Consider the following 27867-nt stretch of genomic DNA (forward strand, 5'->3'; position numbering starts at 1 on the left):
CTTTTCCTCTCATTCTTTTTTGTAAAAGTCGTTGTCAATGACTTGAACCCACAGTTCAGTAATGAAGATGTGTGTGGTTCTCTCCACATTCTGGAACCCCTACTACACAGAGTCAAAAAGCTTCACTTCTCTTCCCATCTCTACTATACAGAAGCTGCTACAAGACATCGATGGTCATATCTTCTCATCAACCTAAAAGTTAATAGATGCAATTTTTATATAAATATGCATCTAACTGACAGAGTGGGGATTATGGAGACTATATGCATCAGTAGGTGAGTGGATTTGATATTATCCTCTCTCACAGGTGTGAGAGGCTAGATGTAGAATTACGAGGAAGCGGGTACTTGCTGGATGGGTGAAAAGAGAGAATGGAGGCTGCCCTGTTCAGCGACTGTGCATCAGAAGAGACCAGTTAGCCCCTGAACGTGGGCCCTCACTTCCTGCTAGAATTAGGACAAAGTTAATTATGCCTAAGTATTAGCATCAGCAGTGCCTTCATGCAGGCTTCCCAAACCCAAGTCTGAGCCAAAGAGAGCAGACAGAAGGCAAGTGCTGAGGGACATAGAATGTCCCACAAGCAGTTATCCTGGCCCAACAACCTTGCACAAAGGAGCCTCCACAGCTGTAGGACACATCAGGCCTCACATTGCTTGCTTCTAATGAGGCCAACTAATTCTGCAACCAGGGACAGGTTTTGTGATAAACTGGAAAATGACTTCTGAGGCAACTGTCTCCAGTTCTCAGAAAGAAAATTCACAGAAGTGAGTGACTGGCTAAAAGGCCAAGAGGTTGTTGCCTCAGAGTGGGGTCCCAGAGCAGAGCGATGTGGTCATTCTCAGCGTGTTTGAGTATGTGAGAAAAAATCAAAATAAAGAAGAGTTTGGTTTCTCCAGCCAACATCACAAGCTGAAAATATTTTCTTTGCTGAATTTAGTAAAATAAATATGAGAATCAGAGATATTTCTTGACGGATAATAATACTTGCTAAAAAGCATTTAATGAGGTTTGGAGAGGTAGGCATGGTATCTGTCCCAGATGAAATGAAGATGAGAGCAGGCTTTAGCTTGGAGACGAGCTGCAACCTAGCCACACCTCTCCCTCTCCTTATTCATACTCCACTTGCTCAGTTCAGAAAAACAGTATTTGAGGGTGGGGAGAAGTGGAGTGGCTAAAATTAATGGGCTCGATGATTGTTGAGAAACTGCTTCAGTTGACCCTGAATTTGCTATCAAGTCCAAAGATATATGAAATTCTAAAATACAATAATTTGAGGAAAGCCCTTAAAGTTTCTTAGTCATGTTTAAGCAACTAAATATTAAGGAGAAACGGAGAGGATTATAGTAGCAGAATTCTATAGAAAAACAAAACAAAAAAAAAAAAAAAAAAGAAAGGATGTTCGGATGAGTCCAGATTTTCACTAAATGTTTCTGAATATAATCACTCTCTAAATGAACCATTTAGCCCTAGTCTGCATACCTGTTTGATATTTTGATGAAGCATACTACCACTTGCTTGAGAACTGCTTGTACTTATTTTAAAACTTTAATAACCTTAACATTAGTTTATCCCCCCAAAAGGTGTAGCATTTGAAAAACCATGTGTATGACAGTCCTCTTCTAATTCTGTCCTCTGGGCAGATGTTAGGTACCAAAGGCAGAAACGATGGCCTGTCTGGAAGTCCATTAATATGATCAGAGATGGGATAACATGTAGCTGTAGCTGGAATTTTGGGGGGAAGGGATGCACCTGTCCCCCAGGAAGGAACTGAATACCACTCAGAGGATTCATGTACCATTGACAGACACCCAGGATGCCAATGATATCAGATGTTGCCCACACTGAATACTAAGAAGTTCAGCATTCTGATCAACAACATTAACAACCCTTCTAGGGCCTGTCACTTATCTTTTGGAGATGCCATGCTGTGAAGTGTGAAAGTAAAAGACCATGCCCAGAGATTTCTAGAAAGACTCTTCTCATACTCATTCTCATTTCCAGGCACCCACACAAGTGAGGGCCATCCCTCTTCCTCATTCCTCAGAGCCTTTAGGATCCCAGTTTTCAAAATGAAGTTGGATTCCTTCTACTGTTTCAACAGCTTCAGGAAATGATTCTCCTATCTTTCTTATCTTCACAATTCACACCTGTATCCTGCCTTGATTTGGCTTCTGCAGTCCCCATAGATGGTCTTGTCCCCTCCTCTTACTCAGACCCACCTCCGTAAGGGATATTTTTCCCTGTGTTCCTCCATCAAAGTCAATGCTGATCCCTGGTTTTCTTAAGTTCAGTCTTAAATATCAACCTTCTTTTCAATTAAAACTAAACCTGACAAGGAGGAAAGTCCTGGTTCTCTCATCACACGTCTCTTCATTATATTTTTCTCTACTATCAGGAAGAAGCACTGATATGCCATACATACACAGTGGATTAAGAAGTGGGTCACATCGCCATCTAAACAATCCTTAGAGTCATGTTGTTAGAAGGAGTGCTTGCTGTTGTCCAGTACTTTGTCTGTATGAGAATACTGCATCTCAGAGAGTTCGGGTGACTTGTGAGTTTGCACAAAGGATCCGGGATGGAATCCAACGTTGTGTTCAGTATACCACACTGTCTTCTTTTTTATCTCCTTTCTGCATATGGCACTGTGCTAGGTGCTATAGAAACACTCCCCTGGACCTCTGAATTCAGGAACAGCACTGTTCACACACCATCATGAAAGGGACATCACACACACAACCAAGGGGCGCTGAAGTGCACACCCCACAGTTATTCGTATCATGCAGTGCCCTAACCACCTTCTCCCTCTCCGACTTCTTCTCCTCCTGTGTTCAATCTGTCGCTGACTCTGGATATTGCTTCCCTGCAGTAATGGCCAAGGGCTGTCTCTGCTGCTGTGGAGGCTGCCTTCCAAGAGTTCACTCCCTGATTTAGGCCCGATGCCTCTCCTTACAGGGCCTCCACCTCCCGACATGCTCCCTTCAGACATGCCAGACTGCCCTGGCAGCCGTCACCCCTTCACCTGCCATCCTGACCATGTCACACCCACCCCTGGGAAAGTCTCCAGATGCACCCTGAGCAAAACACAGAGGCCTGAGTGAGGAGACTGACAGGGAGCAGGGCCCCTGAGAACACAGGGCAGGTGCCAAGTTGCAAAGAAAAGAGAAATGATAGACTTTAGAGTGAAACTAAAAATAAAGAGAATGTGTTTTAATACCCCTTTGGCTGATTCATCTTTCTGTGGCACCAGAAAGAGGGGCGTTACCCTCTATTCATGAATGCCTTATGTTTTGCCCACAAGGCCTCTCTTCCCACATCTGAAAGAGTAAGCGGACAATAACAGTGTAAGTATAGGAGATAATGCTGGGGGCATGGCTACAATCTCCACGTTGGTGCCGGACTCAGCTTACAATTTCCGTCACCATCTTTCTCAAAAAATGAGATAACTCAGGTCCACATACGCGATTCCTCAACATCCTTTCTTATTCTTTCTCTTGTTTTGTCTGTTTTCATCTCACTCAGGCGTGGGTCCAAGATGGAGTAGTGATTAAGTGGGCCTGGTGACACTGTATACTTGGTGGCTGCTTTTTTCCAGAATGTGGTTGGCAGGAAAGGGAGCCTTAGTTTTCAGTCATTCCAGAGAGGGAACTAAACTCTAATTCTTAGCCTACCATGAACTCTGTATAATATGAGCTCTTGCTCTAAAGTTCCTCAGTGAGTAAAAAGAATGTCAATAGCTGTCAATAGCAGGAGATGAGAAGAAACAGAGAAGGAAGAGAAAAAAAAGAGGCAAGAAATACATATGCTGGCTGAAAGTGATTTGGAAATCACTTCTGACCATGTATTTTGCCCACACCCCTCCCATGCCTTGCAGCATTGTTTTGAAATAAGTGAATAGAAGAACCAATTATTTGAGCCAGTGGATTACTGGGGAGAAATAAAAGGTAAAAAGAGTTCAAGATAAGCCCATATAACTTGTGTGACTTGCCTGGAGCATCCATTCTCACAGAATGCCTATTCCAGATTAAAACTATTCAGGACAGTCTATACAACATAAGGTTTGGATATTCTTTCAAAGGAGCACATGTTCATTTATTTTAAAAGAGAACAGTCCTCCTTTCCTCCCTTATCTAGAAAGGCCATCTTTTCAACCAACCCTTGAAAAGGATAGGTTTTTAAGAGGAAGAGAGGAGGAGGATGCCTGCCCCACTGGTCTTGTTAGCCAACTCACCCCCATAATCATTATAATTATAAGAGCTTACATTTATTTAGAGTTTACTGCATACCAGACATTGTGCAAAACACTGTACATACATCCTCACCTAATCTGCACAACAGTCTTGGGAGATACTCATATCAGGTCCACTTTATGTAAGGATCTGAGTCTTAGGAGACTGGCTGCCTTGCCCCAGGTGAAGAGTGAATATGTAGCAGATCTGAGATCTATCTGACTCCAAAACCTGTACTTTTAGCCACTGTACATCTTGCCTCCTTCGCTGGTATGACAGATGTCACAGGCAGATCATACTCCAATCCTGCAGTATGTTCTAAATATTCGAAACTATACAGCTTGAAAATGGTAGCTAACTTATACAGCAGGCCCGACAGAAATAATTCAAACATAAAAATGACCTCCTGGCATTTGATTATCTTTTACCTTAGACATTGATAAACCAAACCATTCCCTTAGGACAACATTTCTGTCCAGCAAAGCATTTCTCTTGCCAAAGTATAATTTTGTTGGCTACATCTATCTCCTCCAAGCCCTGGAATCAAACCTAAGCTAGTATATTGTGCTGACCTGGCAAGACGCTTGCCCTCCAGGGCATTGTATCAGGCTAAAGTAATACATCACGTTGCTTCCCACTCTGTCTGCCGATTTCTCCAAAGAGCCCTAAAACAGTAATGTTTCTTCTCTGAATCTCTAGTTTTCTTGCCTGTAGGCCTTGTGCTTTAGTTCCCTGGCCTTCGGGACAGAGGCAGATGGAAAAGCACTAGTTTTATACCTGCCCTTGAGCCAGGGCTTCTAAAAGAAAGACGGATTTGAAGAAAAGGGCAGCTCCACCGAGCTCTGCTTCATTCCTTTTAGACCCAGAGATACACAAACACTGACTTGACTGGGTAATGGAAAGACTTTGGTCTTTTGAGCTATGGGGATTTAGTAGCTCAGAAAGAGTTGTCGAGAGGTGGGGGTGGTAGCAGGTCAAATAGGGCCACGATTCCTAGAAAAGATGACCTCGTCCAATTGAGAAGTAGTGGGACCAGCAAACACTGGCAATTAAAATTTAACACAGGCCAAAGTAAAATCAATGCCCAAATTTGATAGGTTTTCAAGAAAAGTTTATGACATGCAGTTCATAGAAAAGAGGACATTTTCTCAGTGTTCATTTTTGCAGATGCCAAAGGCCAACCCTACTTGGAAAAATCTTCAGCAGAAAAGCAGAAATGTGCAGAGTCCACTAGCCACATATAAGGCCAGCAATAGGCATATATTTTGGGGAAAATTATTCAAAAAGAATCCTAATTTCAAACTGTTTCAACAATAGCTTTTGGCACCGATGGTCAGGTAATTAATTCCCCAATACGTGTTTTAGTCTGTATGTGTACATACCCTTCTTATTCTAAATACATAATGATGTGGGTGATCTTACAGTAGTGAAGGCATCTTTCTACACCTTTACTAAGCACATAACTCCATATATATCAGTACTTTTTTTAAAAATTTTTATTTATTTTATAATTACTCATTGAATTTTATAGTTGTATGCTGATCATCACAACCAATTCTATAGCATTTCCATCCCAAGCCCCCAGTGAACCCCCGCCCCCAGCCCCCAACCTGTCTCATTTGGAAAACATGTTTTTCAAAGTCTGTGAGTCAGTATAGGTTCTGCAAAGAAGTTCATCGTATCCTTTTTTTAGATTCCACATGTCAGTTACTTGTTTTAATTCAAGTGTGACTTCGACAGAATTTTTTTTAAGGCAAAATATTGCTTCATCAAATGGCTTTAAGTTAAATGCAAATCCAATAAATTAAGGAAATATCAACCATTCAAGGCACTACATTTGGAGTCTAGGCAATCAATATTCCTATCATAACTTTCCTTATGTAAGGAATTCATGAAAGGCGTCCAGTTTTCCACATAAAGGAAAGACCGAGAATTGATTCTCACATTTCCAAAGATGAAATCAGCAGTTAAAATGCTAAAATAGAGACAAATTTAAGGCGACTCACATTTTATCCAACTTTCCTACTAGCATCCCACACAAAATTATGTCAACTGAATGAATTTTTATTAGATAAGGTGGTCCATGGAGCATTGTTGCCTAAGAAACAAATCATTCTGGGTTATTCTAAATTGTCAACATGTCTGGAGGTTTTGGATAGATAGTGTAGGAAACCAAACTGTCTGGCTTCTATAGATATTGACTGATACTTGATAGTGTGATGAATCCTTAATCAAAGATAAATGCAAATTCATTTTTTTGTTAATAATCCAGCTGTATTTTCTATCAGACACATAATCATGACTTTTTTAAAAATATCCCAGGAAATACAACTTGAATTGTCTTCTTTTTCCCTGCTTTCAAAACACAAGCAACTCCAGAACCTCCCTCTGTTAGCAATTTCTAGAGAATAGTTTTATTCCTTGGAACCCAAAGAGTAACAAATGTATGTCTTCAGAACTGGATATTTCTCTATTGGCAAATGCTTGCATTTTTCATTATTTAAATTCTAATTCTTCAAATCCATGTCTTCTCATTCTAACTATAGAGTTAAAATAATCAAGGAATGCTTTCTCAATAAGCAAGAGGGGATGTTTCAAAGGAAATTAAAGTTGAGTACAAAGTCCCAACTGCATTTCCAGAAATCTATAAGAAATACAAGCTTATGCAGCACCAGTGAAGGTAGTACCATTTTAACTGGTGATGAACAACAAGAGCTCTTTGCTCCAGAAGTGATGACCCCAGTTAAATCTCAATATTACACCTTCTCCTTCAGAGACGGAGGAAAGCAAGTTGCTTGCATCCATTGCAGATTGTGAGATTCAGCTAATTGGCATGGTTTTGATGATACCATGATTCTGCCCCAAACTCTTGTAACTAGCAAGTTTGCCCTGAAGATTATTGAATTACTCCACGGACCATGCATTATTTAAAGGGAAGTGCTATTATTATAGAAGCCAGCTGTTTAATCATTGGAATTCTGTCTGTTGGCCAACTTTCAAGATAGAGCAGTGCACTGGGACAGCACTTTATGTCTACTCTCGAGGACTCAAGGCTTAGGTTAGGTGGCAGCCAACTTATCTGCTAAGCTGTCTTTGGTTTACATGATCTGGAACAAACCTACTGAAAAATAAATACGTAAATATATCAATTTCCAATGTCAAGACTTTGTCAGCAAAGAAAATCCTGTGAATTCTCTCTCTCTCTCTCTCTCTCTTTTTTTTGTAGGGCTGCACCCGAAGCATATGGAGGTTCCCAGGCTAGGGGTCGAATCAGAGCTGCAGCTGCTGGCCTACACCACAGCCACAGCTCAGGATCTGAGCCGCGTCTGCAACCTTTACCACAATTACCAGTGCATGGCAATGCCAGATCCTTGACCCACTGAGTGAGGCCAGGGATAGAACCCGAAACCTCTGGATTCTAGTCAGGTTTGTTTCCACTGAGCCACAATGGAAACTCTGAAAATTCTGTGAAATTCTATACATGCTTGATCACTATAACCATTGAGTGAGTATATGGATACTTCACAATGCTAGTATGGCAGAACTCTGGGAGCATACCCAATTTTAGAAAGGACTATCCCGGTCACCTGTCTTCTGTTATAATATTTTGTAAAGAAAAATGTTTTGAGCATCTTGGGGAACTCAAATGATAGAGAGAAAACTAATTTTAACCTTCTAAATTTGGACTTCTTTCTTGAATACAGTGTAAATGACTTCCAATCATACTGAATATTTGGTTGGGAGCTTTCTCCTCCACTTCTTTACTTAGTGCAGAATATTCGGAATAGGAAGACTATAGTAGTTAGACACTGTGCTCAATACAGGACTATGCTCTTAGGATCTCTGACAGGTGTTCATGCAGTCTTTCTTTAACTGCTTCCAGCAATGGGAAGTGCATTACCTTTATAAGCAGTCCCATTTTTAACACATTTGAGTTCAAATTGTTAGACGTATTTTTTCTTGTATATTAATCCAGCATTTATTTCACCTTCCAATTCTGGAGCTCACTGGAGCATAATTACTTAGTGCCTAATGAGGAGTTTTTTTTAAAGGCAAGGATGGAACAATTCATTCCATCTCATTTAAAAATTACTCATAATGACAAGAGTGGCAATTTAGACATCATTAAAATCTTTATTTTCCTCAAAATTGATACTGGAGCAAATAATGTTACTGCTTTCCTAGTAAACCACATTGTATTAGGCTCCTAGTTTTAGCCCACAGCAATAAATATCTTTATTTTGATTCAAGAAAAATAAGAAACACGAGGCATTGAAGATAAAGGGCAAAACTTTGACCCTCAACTCTGGCCTCTCAGTTGGTGAGAAATGATTTTTTAATTAAATATCTTAATGTAGAACCAGAAATCAAGTCTATAAGACACTTCAAAGGATCAATTAAACTTTAAAAGGCAAGATAAACACTTGTTATATTCATGTACTTTCAATGAAGTACAATTAGTCCATTGCAGACATTATAAATAGACAAAGAAAAACATCTCTCTAGGATTGTGGTAGCTACAGATTACTGGTAGTTACATTTATGGCAAAATCCAAGTCTGTAGTATTTCAACAATATTTTTTAAAAAACAGATATAGACATAAGGTAAACTTTCTTTATAGAGCATTACAGAAAAGTCCTAAATTTCTCTGATCCTAAATTCATTGATCTATGAACTTACAAAAGCACAGCTATTTTTTTTAGACTGAGTTATATCAAACTCTGAGTGCATCTAAGAGGTGACAAAACAGATGCCTGGTGTGTGATATTATTTTTTGCTAGGTTGATGATTACTTTCTATCTCACAAGAGGAAACAGACCCATGGTGATTTTCATGGCTGTTGACTGTCACCAAGAAGGAAATATGCAATATATACAACGTTTAATACTATTCTGAGATGAATATTACTTTCTTCCTCCAGTAGCAGGCAAGGAGTTCCAGAAACGAGGGGTCTCAGAAGGAAGATTACTTTAGAGATGCTTGAAACGGAAATACTTTAGAGAGGCTGGAACCACAAAGCCTGTATCCTTCTCCATCTTCAACCCATAGGAATGAACTTGGAAATTAGTCGTTTCTAAATTAGCCAAGTTTGAAAGTTTCTGGAACCACTTGCCTACCACCTTGCCTCCAAACTTCAAATTACTTATTCTATAGTCAACATATGGATCTCAGTTATGTCCCATTAAGAAACTTATCATTTCAGCAATGTACAATCATTACCTACAGCGGATGATGGGGACAGTTACCTCAAAGTAGACTCAGTCCCGTTCCCCTCTCTCCCAACCCCAAGAGAAAACCAAAGTGTATCAGCTGGCTGACCTCTTTGACCTCTTGAACTAGCCACTTAGCAAAAAGTATGTAAAAGTCCTTTGTGGATTTGAGAGAACCATGTAAGCCCATTTGTGTCTCTAATTTATAGTTCCAGGAAAAGATTATAAAAACAAAAAAACAAAAAACATTGTTTACATTGCCCAAGGGACCAGATGAGTCCTGGCTTGCCAGGGCCTGGCTGACGGAGAAGAAACAGTCTTCTGCACTAATTGATCCTCCGACGGCAAGTGAAAGTACTGCTGAGGCTCCAACTGGGGCCAGCTGCCTGGTCCCTTCCAAACCCCTCAACCATGAGGCACCCACGGGGTTTGCTCTGAGCAAAAGCAATGCACCCCAGCCAAAGAGACCACACTTGAACCTTTCCTAAGTTTCTACCCCCAGCTGCCCTAAGAATGACAATAAACCTGCCTTACAGGGAGGAAGCATCCCCAGATCCCTGTGCCAAGCATCAGGAAAACATTTGGATTCCTAGAGGATGCCATGAATGTCTGGCCCCTTGATCCAAGAGGCAGCCAAACTAGTTTGGTTGCAGGCCATGACTGTGGGTCTCAACCAGGGAGCTCAAAGTATACACGGGGATTTTGACTTTCAAAACTCCATCCTGAAGTATATTGTCCTTATTACGCAAATGTTAAGATTTTTTATTTAAAATATAATGCTATCTTCTGTATCAGGAATTAAGACTGAATATATGTCACATTGGTTAACTGGATCCTTCTGGGCCAATGGTTCACAAATTTTCTTCCATGAAGCCTAGACAGCAGTGGAGAAAATTCAGGCCTTCCACCTACCTCCCAAGGGAGGAAAGGGAGACAGAGGAAGTCGAGATCTCATCCCCTGCCCTTTCCAGGCCCAGAGCAGTCTCCTTTTTTTTTTTTTTTTTTTTTTTTTTTTTTTTTTTTTTTGCTTTATGTATTGGTATATAAGCAAGATTTGGTCTAACAAAAGCTCTGTTATGACAAAAAGTTTACCAAGAATTCAGGTACATTTTAAGTTCCATGTAAACTTGTTGTGTCCCCTTTTAATTCTAGAGCCAGAAAAAGTATGTCCAAATCAAAACAAGACAAAATAGAATCAAACTAAAACCTACTTGCCAAGTAAAGAGGTCTGATTTGCAAATATCAGAAGAAATTTGACCCATGGTGTTTTCTCTGGGCAATGAAAATCAAATAGAAAGATGGACATTTAGTTCATTCTGTCTCAGTCTAGTGGTTATTCCCTGAGAAAACAGAACTGAACGGCTCTGGTCACTTTAGCGCAATAGAAGGAAACCCATCCCATTGGTATTGTCATCAGTTCCAAGTCCCAAAGCTTCTGGGTGCAGTCGATAATGTCAGTGTCTACTCACAGACCCAATATGATCCTGGAAAGGGATGCTCAGAGGAAGCAAACCAAATTTATTTAGGACCTACTGTGTGTCAGGTGATGCACTAAATACTTTTCATATAGTATGTCATGTAATCCTCAAGCGATCCTTACAAGAAAGATATTATTAACCACACTCTACAACTGGGTAAACTGAGACCCAGGAATCTCAACTGACTTGTCCAGAGTTGTACACCAGGTCTCCTGTGTTCTATGAAGCACTTGAGCTTTGCTAGGAAATCTGAATTGAATTCTGGCTCTACCTCTTACTACATGAATGACCTTGAAAGCGCTCTGATGCTCAGTCTGATGTTATAATGGAAGAAGTTAAGCCAAAGAGCAAACATTTGAGCCATCCCGTGCATAAAAACCATGCATATGTGCTAAAAAGATTAAGACAATGTAAAACATGATCTTTTAATTAATATACCTAGCAGCCTCCCAATTAGGATGATATATAAGGAAAGGCGAGGATTGGGCATAGACAAGATCCTTGACTACAGGTGATTAAGAACCTAAGGAGAATTAGCACAAATAAATGCATGATGAGTGAGGTCTGCCAACGAATGTGGCACTGACTGCAGGAGAAACAGTGGAACCCAGAAGGACCTACAGGGTCAGGAATTGTTGGAGAAGCTTCAAGAAGAGGTTGACTTACAACTGTGTGGGTTGACAAGAGGTGGGAAGAGGAGAGTCTGCAGGGGCCAGGTGGAACTGTGACGATAGTGTATTATTCCACTCTAAAGCCAGGCCCCTCTGCATTTGATTTGAACAGACAAGCCCACAGGGTACGGCTCCAGCAGTCGGAGGGCGCCACAGACGGGCATCGTGGATGAGTGCTGCTTCCGGAGCTGTGATCTGAGGAGGCTGGAGATGTACTGTGCACCCCTCAAGCCTGCCAAGTCGGCCCGCTCCGTCCGTGCCCAGCGCCACACGGACATGCCCAAGGCTCAGAAGGTAAGCCAGCCTGGGCGGGGTCAGCCATCCTCAAGAGACTTATCAGTGTGAGTGTGCCAAACAGTTATTGTACCCCTGGTTCTCTCCCTGAGAGGTCCAACTCTTCCATCACTCCACATTGCAAATCCTCCCTTCCACTGCTCTGGACCTCTGATCACCAAAAGATGGTGGAGAAGAGTGACTAAACCTGGGCTTTGGTATCAGACAAAACTGAAGGTTTACCTTCACCCATCACCAGCTGACAGCCCTTGGCCAAATAATGTATCCTTCCAAGCCTTAGTTTCATCAGTAAAGATGGGAAAATGGTACTATCTACATTATCAGATCATTAACGCACATGCAATGCTTTTCACGTGCCTGCACAAACTAAGTGTCAGACAACTGTTAACATCTGTCGTAATTGTATGTACAAAGTCTGTGACCTTTCAAACCCTGGTATTCTGCAAAGGTGTAAAGAAAAAAATATCTCTAAAATGGGAACTAATAGAAATTCACATTCAGTGGCAAACACAAGTAAAGAAACAGACATTTCTGTTTGACTCTAAGAACACCACAAATTTTCTAATGACCAAAATCTGCAGGTGTCTCTTACTAAGAGCTAGACTTTAAACAAGTCTTAGAGGTACTATTTATGCCATCGAAAATACATAAATTATCTAATGCACATTGATCACATGATAAATTTTTGTTGAATGAACGAGTGAACAAAAAAATATAAGTGATTACACTTTAGTCATTAAATTTAAAGAATTAGAGCTCAAGAGAAGGTAAAGAAAGCAAAGAAGGATGAGTAAGGAAAGTAAAAGGCTCTCAGGTCTCCTTGGGGACTTGGTTGAGAAAAAAAGGAAAAAAACAACAACATGTGGTTTTTTGGTTTTTTTTTGTTTTTTTTGTTTTTGTCTTTTTGCCTTTTCTTGAGCCGCTCCTGCGGCATATGGAAATTCCCAGGCTAGGGGTCTAATTGGAGCTGTAGCCACCGGCCCACGCCAGAGCCACAGCAATTCGGGATCCGAGCCGCGTCTGCAACCCACACCACAGCTCATGGCAACGCCAGATCCTTAACCCACTACGCAAGGCCAGGGATCGAACCCACAACCTCATGGTTCTTAGTCGGATTCGTTAACCACTGCGCCACAACAGGAACTCCAGCAACATGTGGTTTTAATCTTTGGAGTTGAAACTAGCATCATGCAGAAGGCAAAGATGAGAGCACTGTTCACAATGACACCTTTGCTGCTTCCTGGTCCTAAACTGCATCTGAGGCTGGAGAAGGACCAGGGGGCTCAGCAGAGATGTGACCCCTGGGAGCCACCTTGAGGGATGGAAAGGGACTGGGCACAACTGTGTACACAGAAAACACAGTAGCACATGGATGAGTCAGGGAGCAAGCACCACAAAAGTAACTTTTAGGCGAATGTGGCTGGAAAGCGTGCTTGAGCTTAACTCTTTTTCTTTCCAGGTGGCCCAGTGCCTCTCAATTTCTAGTTGGGGAGGGGGTGTGTGGTGTCAGACATGAGTCCCAAAGTTCTGGAAGGTCAGGTCTAGTTACAGAGGTCTAGACACCTCTCCAGCACCAATGCTGCCTCCTGCATCTCATGGAGCCTAGACATTCTGGGCTGACTCAAAGGCTTTGTCTTCTGGGACACCAAGGGACCACCTGTTCTCAATGCAATTATTTTTGTGATGTTTACAGTATCAGCCCCCATCTACCAACAAGAAAACGAAGTCTCAGAGGCGAAGGAAAGGTGGGCCAAAGAAACACCCAGGAGGGGAACAGCAGGAGGGGACGGAAACAAATCAGCAGATGAAAGGAAAGAAGAAAGAGCAGAGGAGGGAAACTGGAGCTAGAAACTGAACGCAGGCAAGAAAGGAAAATGGAGGAGAGAAGGACTAAGACAGAGGCAAGGAGGATGAGAGAGAAGCAGACAGCGAGAAAGAAAAGTGGGATATGCTATAGAGGAAATGAAGAAAAGTAGGCCCGCTGGGGCTAGAGAATGCTTGTGACAAAAAGAGGAAAAGTAACCTGTTGTAGGAGGTGGCTAATGAACATGCAGAAATGGAAAAGAAAACTGTAATGCCCAAGAAAGTCCAAAGAAAGACAGTGGCAAGAATGAAAAAAGAACAAAATTATGAAAGAGGCAAATAAAACAATATCCCCCCCAACACAAAAACACAAAAACAAGTGAAAAAAATTAAAATAAAAATCAAGGCTTTTATATGCATTTTAAAATTTTGTGTGAATTGTAGAAGAATTCCCTGTCAATGCACATCCAAAGTTAATTAGCCTCAAATTCTCAGCAAGACTGAACCGTGTCATAAAATCCCCCAGATTTCCTTTCCTGCAGTGTCACTGGAGACTGCATTTCCTAGTCAAGTTCAGGCCAAAGGGCACCCAGTATTTGCTTAAAGGCCTGTGAGGCCTGAGAGCTTACCTACAAGGGGAGGTCACTGAACCTTTTTAGGGTTTTCTGCATTTTGGAATCAGATATAAAATATATATTAGTGTGCTAGGGCTGCCATAATAAAGTACCACAGACTAGGTGGCTTACACAACAGAAATTTATTTATTTTCACACATTTCTGGGGGATGGAAGTCCAAGATCAAGGTTTGGCAGGGTCCGTTCCTTCTGGGAGCTCTGAGGGAAGTACCTGTTTCAGTCCGTCTCCTTGACTTGTGCCCAAATTCCCTCTTCTTATAGGACACTTGTCATATTAGATTAGGACCCATCATAACGACCTTATTTTCACCAAAATATCTGTATATAGACCCTATTGTCTAATAAATAGTCATACTTTTAGGTACCAAGGTTTAGGACTTCAACATAAACTGGGGGTGGGGGTAGGGTGCAAATTAAGCTCAAAACCAAAGACTTCTGATGTCTGACTACTGCCTTGTGATTTTATCACCTATAAATCACCCTCTCTCTCTGTGTCTGTCTGTCTGTCTGCCTGTCTCACACACAAACACTCCCCTAGATTTTTAGCTCTGAAATCCTATGAGTTTCTATTCTATGGAAATACCAGGGCCTTGTTGTATTAGAGTTGTAAGAGTACTCAAATCATTTGCTTCAATCCCTTCATTTTAAAGATAACAGTGAGATCCAGGAATGGGTAAAGATGGTTTGGGTTCTAAGCCACCCTCCTTCTGGCCTGCAAAGAAGAGCATATAATCAACATGGACTAAGAAAGAAGGAAAAGATGGGGCAGAAATGGCCACATGAAGTCTCCCACTAATTTAATATTTTTTCACCAGAAGGCAGAGAGTAAATGAGAGCAAAGTCACTGAATTTCCCCAACGGCAAAGAAAAGATAAGTTGAATCACAGATTTGAGTCTTAGAGATTTTCTCCTTCAGCTTCCTTGATTTAAATGGTAGGGTTAGAGTCTTCACAATGAAAAAGGGAAAAAAACATCAGGATCATTCAAATTGTGAATTATAAGGGATGAGAGAGGGTGCAAGAGAGGAGAGCTCAGCCAAGCAAATAATGACACTTGGCATAAGAAGATGGCTAACCCAAGAAGTGAAACGTTTCATCCAAGTAGCTACTTTGAAGAAGTCATGGTATAGAGGAACATACTTTCTATCTGGTCTTTCATGCCCCAGTCATGCTTTCTACTTCAGGATCATCCTTCCTCCTTGGTTCACTGAAATCCCAGAATATATAATACATGAATATCCCCAAAGCTCAAGCCAGGTGGAAAAGGTCCAGTTACAAGTATGTGAATATGCCAAGTGGGAGCCAACGCACTGCTGCTGTGGTTACAAAGTGGCTGCAAAGAGTGTTCGATTTTCAGAACAGACAAAAGCAAGGCTGCTGCCTGAACCCATCTGGCCAGCCACCTTATTTGGAGATGCTCAGCTCTCCTGATGATACATCCATACTTTGGGACCTTCCTCAGGCATAAGCCAATATGTATTGTATCTACCATCTGAGAGTAATCTGCAAACAGAGATGGCTTTTCAAGGGACCACAGTTTGGCAGAAGAAGTAACAGTGTGTATCCTATGGAAATATTTCTTAGAGGATTATCTCTTACCTTTTTCATTCATGACTGATTCGATGTCAGTTATAACACAGAGCTTTGGATAAATTACAGTTATACCCAATGATGAACTTCCTTCAGGAAAAAAGGCAAAGACTTTAAAAAAAACTTACTTCCTTTTGCAATGGGCTTATCAACTCTGAAGAAATCATCTTGAATGCCTACATCTGATTTCTGAATAATATGAGTTAAGTAAACAGGAAGACTCTATTATTGTCTTTATATCGCCTCCTGTCTAGTATCAATACTAAGCACCTAGTAATATTTGGCATATAATGATGGATTAGAGGATGGATGGGCAACTTAATGATATAGGGAGGGAATAGTGGTAGAGAAATAGACCATAAACATAAGTACCACTGCTGAGATGAAATGATTCCTCTTGTTCTTGCCTAAGACAGTGAGGTAACTGCAAAGTGAAAAAGTGAAGGCACAGGAGCTATGCTTGTATGAGCCTTGCATGTTTGGAATTTCCTGTTCTAGCCAAAAGTGAAATTATTCAAGATCTACTACTAAAGGTGGCACCCGGCTGAGTACTTTATAGTGAATATTATGTACCTATGTGTACCCTCAATTCTTTCTTGAAGAAGGCAGAATATTAATCATCACTTAAAATTCCACTTTTTCAAGTCTTTCTTTTAGGGAGAATTGATGATTGTGGGTAAAACTAACAGGAATATGTAAAGTGTTGAAAACCTTTTTTTTAATTGAGCACCTATAATGTGCAAATCACTATACGAGGCATGAAGGAGAACTATAAAGACTGGAGAGGCAATAAAACACAGTGGTTAAGAGTACATAATCTAGAGTCAGACTACCTGGGTTCAAATCCTGGCTATCTCACTTAACAACTGAATGGCCTTGGTGAAATCATGTAATTCACCTGTGCCTCAGTTTCCTCATCTGTCAAATGAAGTAATAATTTAATATACCTAATAGAATTGTGAAGATTCATTGAGGTTATGTGTGGGTGCATACATATATATATATATATATTTTAGTGTTTAAAATTGTGCCTGCATGAAAAAAAATGCTCAACATCATTGATAATTAGAGAAATGCAAATCAAAACTACAATGAGGTACCACCTCACATCAGTCAGAATGGCTATCATTAAAAAGTTTACAAGCAATAAATTCTGGAGAGGGTGTGGAGAAAAGGAAACCCTCCTACAAAATTGGTGGGAGGGTAAATTGGCACAACCATTATGGAAAATAGTATGGAGGTTCCTCAGAAAATTTAAGATAGAGTTACCATGTGATCCAGCAATCCCATTCCTGTGCATACATCCAGGAAAAAAAAACAAACTATAATTCAAAAAAGACATGCACCCCTATGTTCATAGAACAACTATGAACAATAGCCAAGATATGGAAGCAACCTAAATGTCCATCAACAGATGAATGGATAAAGAAGACGTGGTAAATATACACAATAGAATACTACTCAGCCATAAAAAAGAATGAATTTCACAGCAATGTGGATGCAATAGAGATTTTCATACTAAGTGAAGTAAGTCAGAAAGAGAAAGACAAATATCATATAATATCATTTACATGTGGAATCTAAAATATGACACAAATTAACCTATCTTTGAAACAGAAACAGACTCGCAGACATAAAGAACAGATTTGTGGTTGCCGAGGAGGAGAGGGTTGGAGGAGGGATGGAGTGGGAGGTTGAGGTTAGCAGATTTAAACTATTATACATAGAGGGGATAAACAACAAGATCCTGCTGTACAGCACAGAGATTATATTCAATATTCTATGATAAACCATAATGGAAAAGAATACATAAAAAGTCCATCTAGGGAGTTCCTGTCATGGATCAGCAGTAACAAACCTGACTAGTACCCATGAGGATGCGGGTTCAATCCCTGGCCTCATCAGTGGGTTAAGGATCCAGCATTGTGTGAGCTCTGGTGTAGGTTGCAGACATGGCTCAGATCCTGTGTTGCAGTGGCTGTGGCTGTGGTGTAGGCCAGCAGCTGTAGCTCCCATGAGACCCCTGGCCTGGTAACTTCCATATGCTGTGGGTACAGCTCTAAAAAAAAAAAAAAAAAAGAAAAAGAAAAAAGAAAAAAGAAAGAAAAGAGAGAAAGAAAAAGTGTATCTGTAACTGAATCAATCTGCTGTCCAGCAGAAATTAATACCACATCGTAAATCAAGTATAGTTCAATAAAAAAGTAAAAATAAAATAAAATGGTGGCTGGCATGCATGTAGTAAGCACTACTATTACAGTTTTAGTTGGTGTTATTTTTACTTAGTTCTTAAAATTAGAGCCATCTGAAAAAGAAATAGGTCTCCTCAAGTGGAAGTGAGTCTCCTATCACCAAAACTTTAAGCTCAAGCTTACCAATACTTTCCAGTCACGTGGTAGTGTTTCAAGCATATGAGAGGAAAAGAGAACTCGATAACCTAAGACTCCTTCCAACCTAGAGAACCCCAGTTCTGTGCATTATTCCAATTTCAATGGAAGCTCAGCTATCCATGTAAGGAACTGTTAGCTTTTATCTCAAGGTCATAGAATGAATTTTCAGAAAACCACCATTTTTCTGAACCAGTTAAAATCAAATGTAATATGTGTTTTCATTTCATGGTGCCTGAGGAAAATTTAATTGTAGCATGAACTCCAGCTCATACTAGTTTACAGTAAAATTGCCAAAATAAATAAAAATGTGGGATATTTCCGGGCTCACACAGCTTCCGGGACATTTCAGTTTCTAGGGCTGCCGATCCAGTGCCTTTCATAAGTATTTGATCTTCTTTCAAACATCTCTTGAAAACAAACAAAACCTCATACAGCTTCTAATGTGCATGCTGTTAGGATGTAAGGGTGGAAAAGGAGGCAAAGAAATGTGCTCCAAAGAGCCTCTCCTCTCCTCTCTTTTCTCTCTCCTGATCACCTCCTTCCTGATAATCACCAATAGGAAATCATGTTTTCTTAAGTCATAAATTTTACAATTTCTTGAGTCCACCTGCATCCACAGGGGAAGATGATGTCTATTGTCTCCACTTGCTTATGTGAAGAGAATAAGGATTTTGGCAATGTTTACTAGACAACAGGGAGCTGACTTTTCATCCAAGGGCAATGTTAATAGTCTGGAGTTAAAGTGAAAGCCTTTGGTAGCAATGAAAAGATAAATCGTTTTAGATGAAGCAGAATGCCCTTTATGAGGCTTAAAATATTCACTCTAGAATTCCTCAGGTTTTATGCTCATCTCAAAGATTAAAAGCCCAGCTACTGAATCCTTTGAAAATCATTGACAATATTTATTGACCTAGGCAAGTTCACTTTTAAGGAAAGAACAGGTAAGGTTAGAAAAGGTTCTTCAGCGGCCTCTAAACTTCCAGACCTGCAAGGCCAAAATCAGCTTCTTCATCCTTGGGGGGCCTAAGTGAAATCTGGGTACCTTTCCCTGATAGCCACGTATTTGGAGTTCTTCCTGAAAGGGACACCTTTGATGACTTTAGTGCTCCTTCATTTTTATCCATCAACCAAAAGAGAGTTTAGAAATATAGATTTACATTTAAACTGAAGTAGAGAGAAATGGAAATTGAGAACAGCAGGGAAATTATGAGAGATGTGGGTCTCTAAGTCCATGTCTGGTACTTCTAGAGAGCAGCGAAGAAACTTCCCACATGAGGAACTCAATTACAGCTCAATGGACTATTGCTAGATAAGTAACAAGAGCTAGAAAACATTTTCAAAAATTCCTATCTTTATTTTACTCACGAATGTGGTTATAGTTTTAAGACCCATTGGTTAGGAAACTAACTCTTGAAAAAGTCGAAGTTTGATGGAAGTAAGAATGCTAAAGGTCCTTCCAACTAGTTTTAATTCTAAATACCACTGGTGGCAATTTACAGTCTGTACTCAACTACAGCAGGTAGTTTTGAGGAGAAGGGGATTATTTTCTCTACTCTCTCTCTCTGTGTGCATGCACATGTGTGTGTGTCTATATTTTTGTGACCAGGCATTGTTGCATCCACTAGGGATTTGGGATGATTTGTTTTTTCTAAGATTATAGATAGTTTCCTGGCTTTTCTTTAAGTGTAGATAAATTTTTCTGTAAAAATTAATCATTATTCAGGAGAAAATACACGAATCCTTTCTCTTCTCAAAGGCTTATGTTCTAGTTCTAAACTAAATATTATTCAGGAAATAGAGGAAATATTCCTGAAGGGGTAGAAAGAAGTTAGATTTCTTTCTATTGCATCTTCTAAGGATCCAGGGACTTGAGCCACTTCCAATCAGAAACCAGTAACTTTTCACACAGAACCAGTTTGTAACTTTAGAAACTACTAGCTCTAGTCTTGACCAGTGCAATCAAGGACCAGCACACCCAGCTGCTCTTCCTTTCAGTATCCCCTGCCTCTGCTACGCTTAGGTACTAGGCTTACTGGCAAAAACTGCCAAGTGCCTTTTCCACCACTTTCCCCTTTTGTAACTATAAACCTTTAACTTCCTCTATTACTGCCGGCATACACTTTTTCCCATTGGATCAGATAAAGGAACATACATTTATTTGAGCAGGCACGTGTCATTGTCACTCTGGGAAAAAGATGATAGTGGTTTCCACTGTCCTTTTTGGCTCCTTGAACTGGCAGGATTAGCATTTCTATAGGCAGGTGTGATATAAAGAACAAGGTCTATGAAAGGCTAATCAACATATAGTTATATTACATAAACATATTGTAATGTAACTCTTCTCTCTGGTAAAATAGCTCCAATGCTCCCAATGAGAGACCAAGAAATTTTAAATCAAACCCGAACTAGCCAAATGGCCCAGGCCTCCATACTTGGATTCACATGCTGAATTTTTTTTTTTTTTTTTTTTTTTTTTGTCTTTTCTAGGGCTGCACCTGTGGCATACAGAGGTTCCCAGGCTAGGGGTCTAATGGGAGCTGTAGCCACTGGCCTATGCCAGAGCCACAGCAACTCAGGATCCGAGCCGCGTCTGCGACCCATACCACAATCCACAGCAATGCCAGATCCTTAACCCACTGAGTGAGGCCAGGGATTGAACCTGCAACCTCATGGTTCCTAGTTAGATTCGTTAACCACTGAGACATGACAGGAACTCCAAATTTTTTTAAAATTCTGTATAAAATATATAAACCTTCACTTAGGGCTTTTTATCTGGCCAACTCCATGAGATTGTGTAATCAAAGACCAACCAGCTCTGCCATCCATGCAAAGATGATGTGCTATTTACACAGTTGTAGATAACAAGTATGGCAACACAAAAATTCCAGATGATTAGGAGTAAGATCACGGCAGGTTGAGGGCTGGGTAAGGATTCCTAATCAATTGCTGACTGTAGACTTGGGAACATGCAATATTTATGCCATGGGGTGTAAGTGTGGCATGACCGAATAGTTCACAGACCATTGAAGGACTAGGAAAATGAAAAGTATAAAGGAATCAATAAATACTTAACATTATTATGTCAGTATTGATTTACCAAGGCCATTACTGGATGCTCTGGTTTGTTTCTATAAATAATGATATTTGTTTCCTTCTTCAAAGAGAACGAGGATGGAAGTAAAAGTACTTTTGGCACAATGCAATGATTCTGATTTTTAAAAAAACTGTATACACGCATGAATTGTTGTTGTGCCATTTTCTGTCTTGGAAAAGCACTGGCTGGCACCAAGCATGTTTACTTTTATATGTCGAAGGCTCCCATCAACCTCAAACAGATGCAAATCACTTTAACTTGTCATAGTGTTATTTTGTTCATCCTAAAAGTTCAGAAGAGCCTTCCAAACTTTCAAAATTTCTCTCAATTCAGTGAGGAGGAAAATTTAGAACACAGCATTTGAATGTTCTGCCCAGATTTGTCACACACACAAAGAATGAGTGGAAGAGGGTAACACCCTTTCCTACTAAACCTCTGAACTCATCACTATTGCGCTGAAATGACACCAAAAGGTAACAACCCTGAGCCTCGCATCTCCCCAGAATATTGTAATATAAACTACTGCTTATGCTGTATGTCAGATGAAACAATGACATTTTAGAGGCTTAAGAGAAAAAAACAGACAAATCCAGCTTTTAGGTAAAAATGTGCTGAATCTTTAGCACATATCAGTGAAACTGCTAGAATCTGGTGTTCACTTTTTTAAATACCACATTTGAACCTTTCAGCAATTCCAAAATCAACTCCCTCTGGGAAAGATAGTGTGCTTAAAGTTTTTTTTTTTTTTTAATTTAAAAATGTAACACAAACAGCTAACTAAACAGGCTGCCCATAAAATCAACAGTCTAAGCAGCCCTGAACCCTGAAGTATTTTACAACATCCTTCAAGACTATTAAAGGCAACATAAATACTTCTTTCCAGCGAGGGAAAATGCCGCTTAACAGTTTTTTTTTTTTCCCCTTTCTTTTTTTTTTTTCCTTTTTCAGGCTTTACAACCATTTTGGTAGTGATTTCTTACATCACAGACTGAAATAATTGGAATAGAGTCAGGTGGTGTCCTTTGACAAGTAAGAAAGTTGTCAAGACAGGATAATCTGTGAATAATGATGGTATAACGACATTCCTTAAACAGGGGGATTCCTAGTGACGTAGCAGTCACTAGAAAGAAGAGCTATATATCTGCCATCCCAGCACTTAAGGGAGGCCTGGCACCCAGTAAGTCACTACTCTTTCGCCAGCCAGAGAAAAGGCAGCACCCAAGCCTGGATGTGCTTTGACAACAGTAACTATTTTTAAAAGGCAATAATAATAGCTAGTACTTATTAGGCATATGCCCTGTGGTAAGGGCTACAGCGAATCACCTCATTTAATCTTCATGATTAACCTGTAGGGTAAATGCCATAATTACCCCCATTGTACAGATGCGGAGACTTGGGCTAGGGAGGCTAAACACCTTGCCAAGATTTTGTGCTAACAAGCAGCCAGACCATAACCCCAACTCAAGCTGGACTCCAGTGTTAACCCTGCACTGCGCTCTCTCTTCTGCATTTCTTCCTTGATATTTACTTACTCCAACCTGCCAATTTTAAGTTTGAGACAGGAGTGGCTCTGTGCACAGCAGGAAGTAGGAAGGCATGCAAAGCTCGCTATTGACCTGAACTCTACTCTGCCACTCCTGCAGGAAATTTCAACCTCTTTAATAAGCATTTCCTGCTTTGCCATTTTGCTCATAGCAACATACAAAGATGAAGGAAATATGCTACCTGCCCTCAAGGAACTTAATTTTTAGTGGGAAAGTTAACATTCACATAATGTTTAGAGCACAGCAATGCTCTAATGAAGGTGGACGCAGAGTGGATTCAGAAGCCAGAACAGACTGTTTAATGTTGCTGTCAAGTTCACCAAAAAAAGGGCCCTTGAAACAGTAGGCTCTCTTTCACACACCTCTGCCAGGTAAATGTGTAAGGGTGATCACATGCAACTATAACAACATTATGAGGTGGGAGCTTCTACCCCGCCCTTTCATTTTACAGAGCAGGAAACTGAGCAGAAAACAATGTAGTGATTATCAACGGGCACAGAATTCTGTGTGGGAAGCTGGAATCCAAGCTAGGTATTCAAACCCAGGTCCTCTGAGAAATAGAAGTGAGGCTGGATTTTAGGAGAAAGGATTTCATTAGGCGAAATACCTATGTGGAAAGAAATAGGAGAGGTTCAGGGAAGCTGGGGGAGGCCATCAGAATGCAATGCAACTCTGACCCCAATGAACCAGAGGGAGAGAGACATTTGGGTGGAAGCATCCTAGAATACAGTTTAAGGAAAGTTCAGCAAAGCCACTGAGAGACGATTCTTGAGCCAAAGCTGGCCAATAATGGAGTCTTTCATTTCCGAGGAATTGGGTCTGCCTTGGTATCCCCACCATTTGAGCTATGGGAGGGGCCTGTCAGGGGCCAATCCACTATGGCCAGAGGAATGGATCATACTGGAAAAAAATGGGCATTCTCACTATAACCATGTAAAAGATAGGATGAGGGAGTTGCTGGAAAAACTAAAGAGGCTAGGCAGACCAACACTGTGCCACTGTGCCCAGACTATACACCTCTCACCTTGTTAAAGAGGCAATGACTCCACCAGGAACATAAATCTCTTGAAAAGTATACCTTATCCTTTGGTTTTAAAAGTCACATCCAAAAGCACTGAGTTGATTGCATGATACTCTGCTTGGCTCCCAGAGATGAAAGACTGGCCTCTCACTCTCTTGGAACTTGAACTTGTGATTCCCCCAAAATAAAGAGATAATCAGAGTTGATACTGAGACATCTAAATCATCCTCCACAATTTCACGTCTCCAGGCCAAGCCAGCAAAATAGCTAGAGCACATCCTCCTCAACAGGTAAAGAGTTGACATCTGCTGGGCCTTCTCTTCAATCATCCACTGCTCTTTTTTTCTTTTTTCTTTTTTCCGTTTTGCACTTTTTAGGAGAAGGTCAATGCTGAGGTAGAACTTTATCCTGTACAATAGGCTAACATTCCACGATGGACAGTATTTTCCAAGCATTTTTAATAGAGTGCCAGGCTTTCCTTAGAGTTTATGTCATATAATACTTAAATTGTTTGTAGTGGGTGGAGCTGGAAACATGGTCTATTGAAAATATCACTGCTTCCTTCCTAAAATTTAAAAGGCCTATTATCCTTCTTTTAGATTCTGACTCTTAGGCAAAAATCTCATAAAGATAGGCCGGGGGACTATAAGGGCTTATAATACCCACAGGGTTAGCTTTTGCCAAATGAACACTGTGCTACTAGACCTCTATCAATAACCATACCAATAGGACTCAGCCCACATTGTGATAAGGGAGGGCACCCACTTCCCTGGTTTAGAGTCTTTCTTACCCTCTAAACCATCATTTAGAGCCATCTGGGATCATGGGAAGCTCATGACATTATCAGTTATTATTATTGGAAATAGATGGACTTTGAGGCACTAGATAATATTTTACCTCCTGGGAGGCAGTATGGCAGACTGGCTGACTGGTGAGCTCCAGAATCAGAAGGAATGGGTGCAAATTCCAATCATGGTCATATCTTCACCGTAAGAAACTAGGCAAGTTGTTTAGCCTTTATAGGCTTCATATTCCATAAAGGTAAGATGGGCAAGACACTGGTACCCATCTCCAAGAGAACTATGATAATTAAATAAGAAAATATATACAATTAGCATATTGTAATACGGTGCCTAGCACATAAATGTTTAAGTGATAGAACTGTTATTCTTTTATTAAGATAATAAATTGTTTTACTACTAGTTCCAGGTCTATCAGTTTGTTCCTATGTGACCTCAAGCAAGTCACTAAATCTTAGGGAGCCTCAGACTGTGAATGAGACTGATGCAAACATCCTCTCAGGAGGTTGTTAGGAAGATTCACTGAGATTACTGTGTAAACTGTAAAGTGTGTGCAAATTTTATTCAACTATTATTGCTGTTATTTGCACTCAGTGATCTTAATCAGAAAGTGTGCCAAGAGATATCAGTGGAATGTGACCCCTTCAGGGCACTTCCCAGCTTCCTAAATATCTGTGTGCAATAATAATGCGGATGACAAATTAACCCCTATCAAATCTATTTCCTCATGAATCCTTCAGAGGTAAATTTCCTCAACCAACCCCAGTGAGCTAGAGAACCAACGCTTTTTTGTAAATACGCTTACCTTCCCTGGTATCAATAGGAAACAGTATTTACTCACTACTGTTTTCCTTTCAAAAATCTGTCTAGTTGCATACTAGAAACAGTTTCAGCTGGTTTGTTTGTCTTGGACAAGCTGTTGAAGTGAAAAGTTTTTGCTTGGCTGAATGTGGGACAGTTTCATAACCCTTCAAGAAGTGCATCGAAGGTGGGTGCCAGCTCCGACGCCTGCTTCCAACATGCCTCCGCTTGCCACCCATTGTCAAGGGTGGCCGGCATCATTAAATTAAGACAATAAGCAAAGCAACAGATGCAACTGAGACTAAATCCCTGAGTGCTTTTGTTTTGTCACTGTCATTGTCTGCAACAAAGAAGTCACATGTGAGAGCCTGGGAAGAGAGCCAAATGCAAACCAGACGACATCCCAGCTGGTTTTGAATGGCCTCCACGGTACGCCTGTGTGCATGGGAACCATGCTATTTGGAGCAGTGTCAGCTTTATCAAGAGAGTTTCTGTCCATGACTTCGCTGTGATGCCGAGACAGACCCAGAAGAAATAGGCCAGAGGATCCCTCCACTCAGACTTTACACTCTACACCTCTGCTTTGAGAGAAAAGAAAGAATCTCTCTGCTGGGAAAAAGGATGAGCTCTATACAGTTGGCCAAGCTAATCTCAATCCTTTTTGCTACAGCTCTCATGAATTTGAAGAAGGAAGCACAGAAGATACCTGAATTTTTTTCTTCTGGAAATCTGGGATTAATTTGGCTTGAGAGGAAGGGTAGAAATTAAATACCTCACATGCTTTTTTTAAACTTGTTACTATTTCATCCTGAAGTATTTTTCTAGTTTGGGCTTTATCCAGATACTTACAAATTTTCTTTTTATAAACCAATATGCCTCAAACAGAAAAAAAAAAAAAAGAGATAAAACCCAAATTAGAGTATTTTTAGACCTTTTAGTTCATTTGGTTACCCAGTTTGTTAGAGTGGTAGAATCTTTAATCATAGCAACTGTGGAGTTTTGATGAGCCATATTGAGAGGTCTATTGAGAATTGAACAGAAATGTTTCAGGAGTTTGGGACAATAGTGGTTATATTCTGTGGCCCTCTATGTTTTTCTTACATTTTTCTGGAGAACTCCTTTACAGAAGCAGAATAAGATGTAAGATTAGGAATACAAATTTACTGGTAGCTTAACAGCAGATGCTTTGTACAACAATTGCATATTAAGCGAATTTGGTAAAAGTTGTGCAAGATTTTGGGATGAGGTGCCAGGGTATTTTTCCTTTTTGGGGCCGTACCTGTGGTACGTGGAAGTTCCCAGGCCAGGGATCGAACCCTCACCACAGCAGCAGCCCAAGCTGCTGCAGTGACAACACTGGATCCTTAACCTACTGTGCCACAGGAGAACTTCCAAAAGTGCTAGAATTTTAAACAGAAGGCATTTCAAGCTGTCTTATACAAATGCCCAGTTTCCTCTCACAAGTTTTTTTCCCCAATGGCCACTGAGCTAGATATTTTAATAAACATGTTTACACAATGATGTCATCTTCCTTCTATTCAGTTGGTACAGGATACTGACTATCAACTTACAAAGTGCTAACTGCTTTTATAAAAGACTTCATGGTAATTCTAATGTTCTAGATAAAGCTGAAAAATAAGGATAAGAAAAATTACCAAATCCCTATAAGGTCTTAGCCAATAGGTGTCCTTTCCAGGGACTGGAATGGATTCTGCCCCAGCTTCTTACCCTCTCTAGTTCTCAGGTCTGAGCAAGCTCCAAGGTCCCTTCCAGTGATCTCTGAACTTCTAACACTGACTGTGGCTGAGTGGTCATTTCCATAATCAGAAGAAAGAATGTGGAAATGCCAGTCACCATGATAAAAATTCTTGGTTTTCGTCTTGATGGAAAATGTTCCTGAGAAAAGGGACCCTGGATCCTTGAACCTCATTCTGTACCAATATTTATCCACTACATCCTCCTATGAGGGCCTCCTGACTATAAGTGAAATCAAGAGAAGCAGCACATGATGTTTATGCATGCAAATGTCATTTCCTTCTGGATTGTATTTTACATTTTATTTGTCTAAATAAATGCTGCTACTTAAGTATACTCAAGGATAAAATAGTAATTACTGAAAAAGCATAATGACTTGATTCTGCACATTATCAGAGGGTCCACTGTATTCACTCTTTCATTCATTTGTTCCATTCATTCTATAGCTATTTAATGAGTACCTGAATGTTCTAGGCATTGCTCTAGACATGAGGTTAAACAGTGAGTAGACAGACAAGTCCCTACGATCACAGGGCTTCTACTCTAAGCAAAACT

The 27867-nt window shown here is 40.4% G+C and overlaps 2 protein-coding genes across 10 annotated transcripts in view; one reads left to right on the forward strand and one right to left on the reverse strand.

Moving 5' to 3' along the window:
• LOC110260784 (uncharacterized) overlaps positions 1–27867 on the reverse strand; it is a 566816-nt gene that overhangs the window by 366811 nt on the left and 172138 nt on the right. The gene's annotated exons all lie outside the window — the stretch shown is intronic.
• The window catches only part of IGF1 (insulin like growth factor 1), a 132818-nt gene that overhangs the window by 42650 nt on the left and 62301 nt on the right, over positions 1–27867 (forward strand). For 4 of the 7 annotated variants that reach the window (XM_021091140.2, XM_005664198.4, XM_005664199.4 and 1 more), the window contains 1 exon segment: positions 11702–11883. In XM_021091140.2, the coding sequence (XP_020946799.1) occupies positions 11702–11883 (182 nt within the window). 7 annotated transcript variants of the gene reach the window in all.

Source organism: Sus scrofa, chromosome 5 (assembly GCF_054392235.1).
Source record: "Sus scrofa isolate SSC_HxYL_T2T_F1_AM1 chromosome 5, Sscrofa_HxYL_maternal_Yorkshire_Landrace_v2.0, whole genome shotgun sequence".
NCBI lineage: Eukaryota > Metazoa > Chordata > Mammalia > Artiodactyla > Suidae > Sus > Sus scrofa.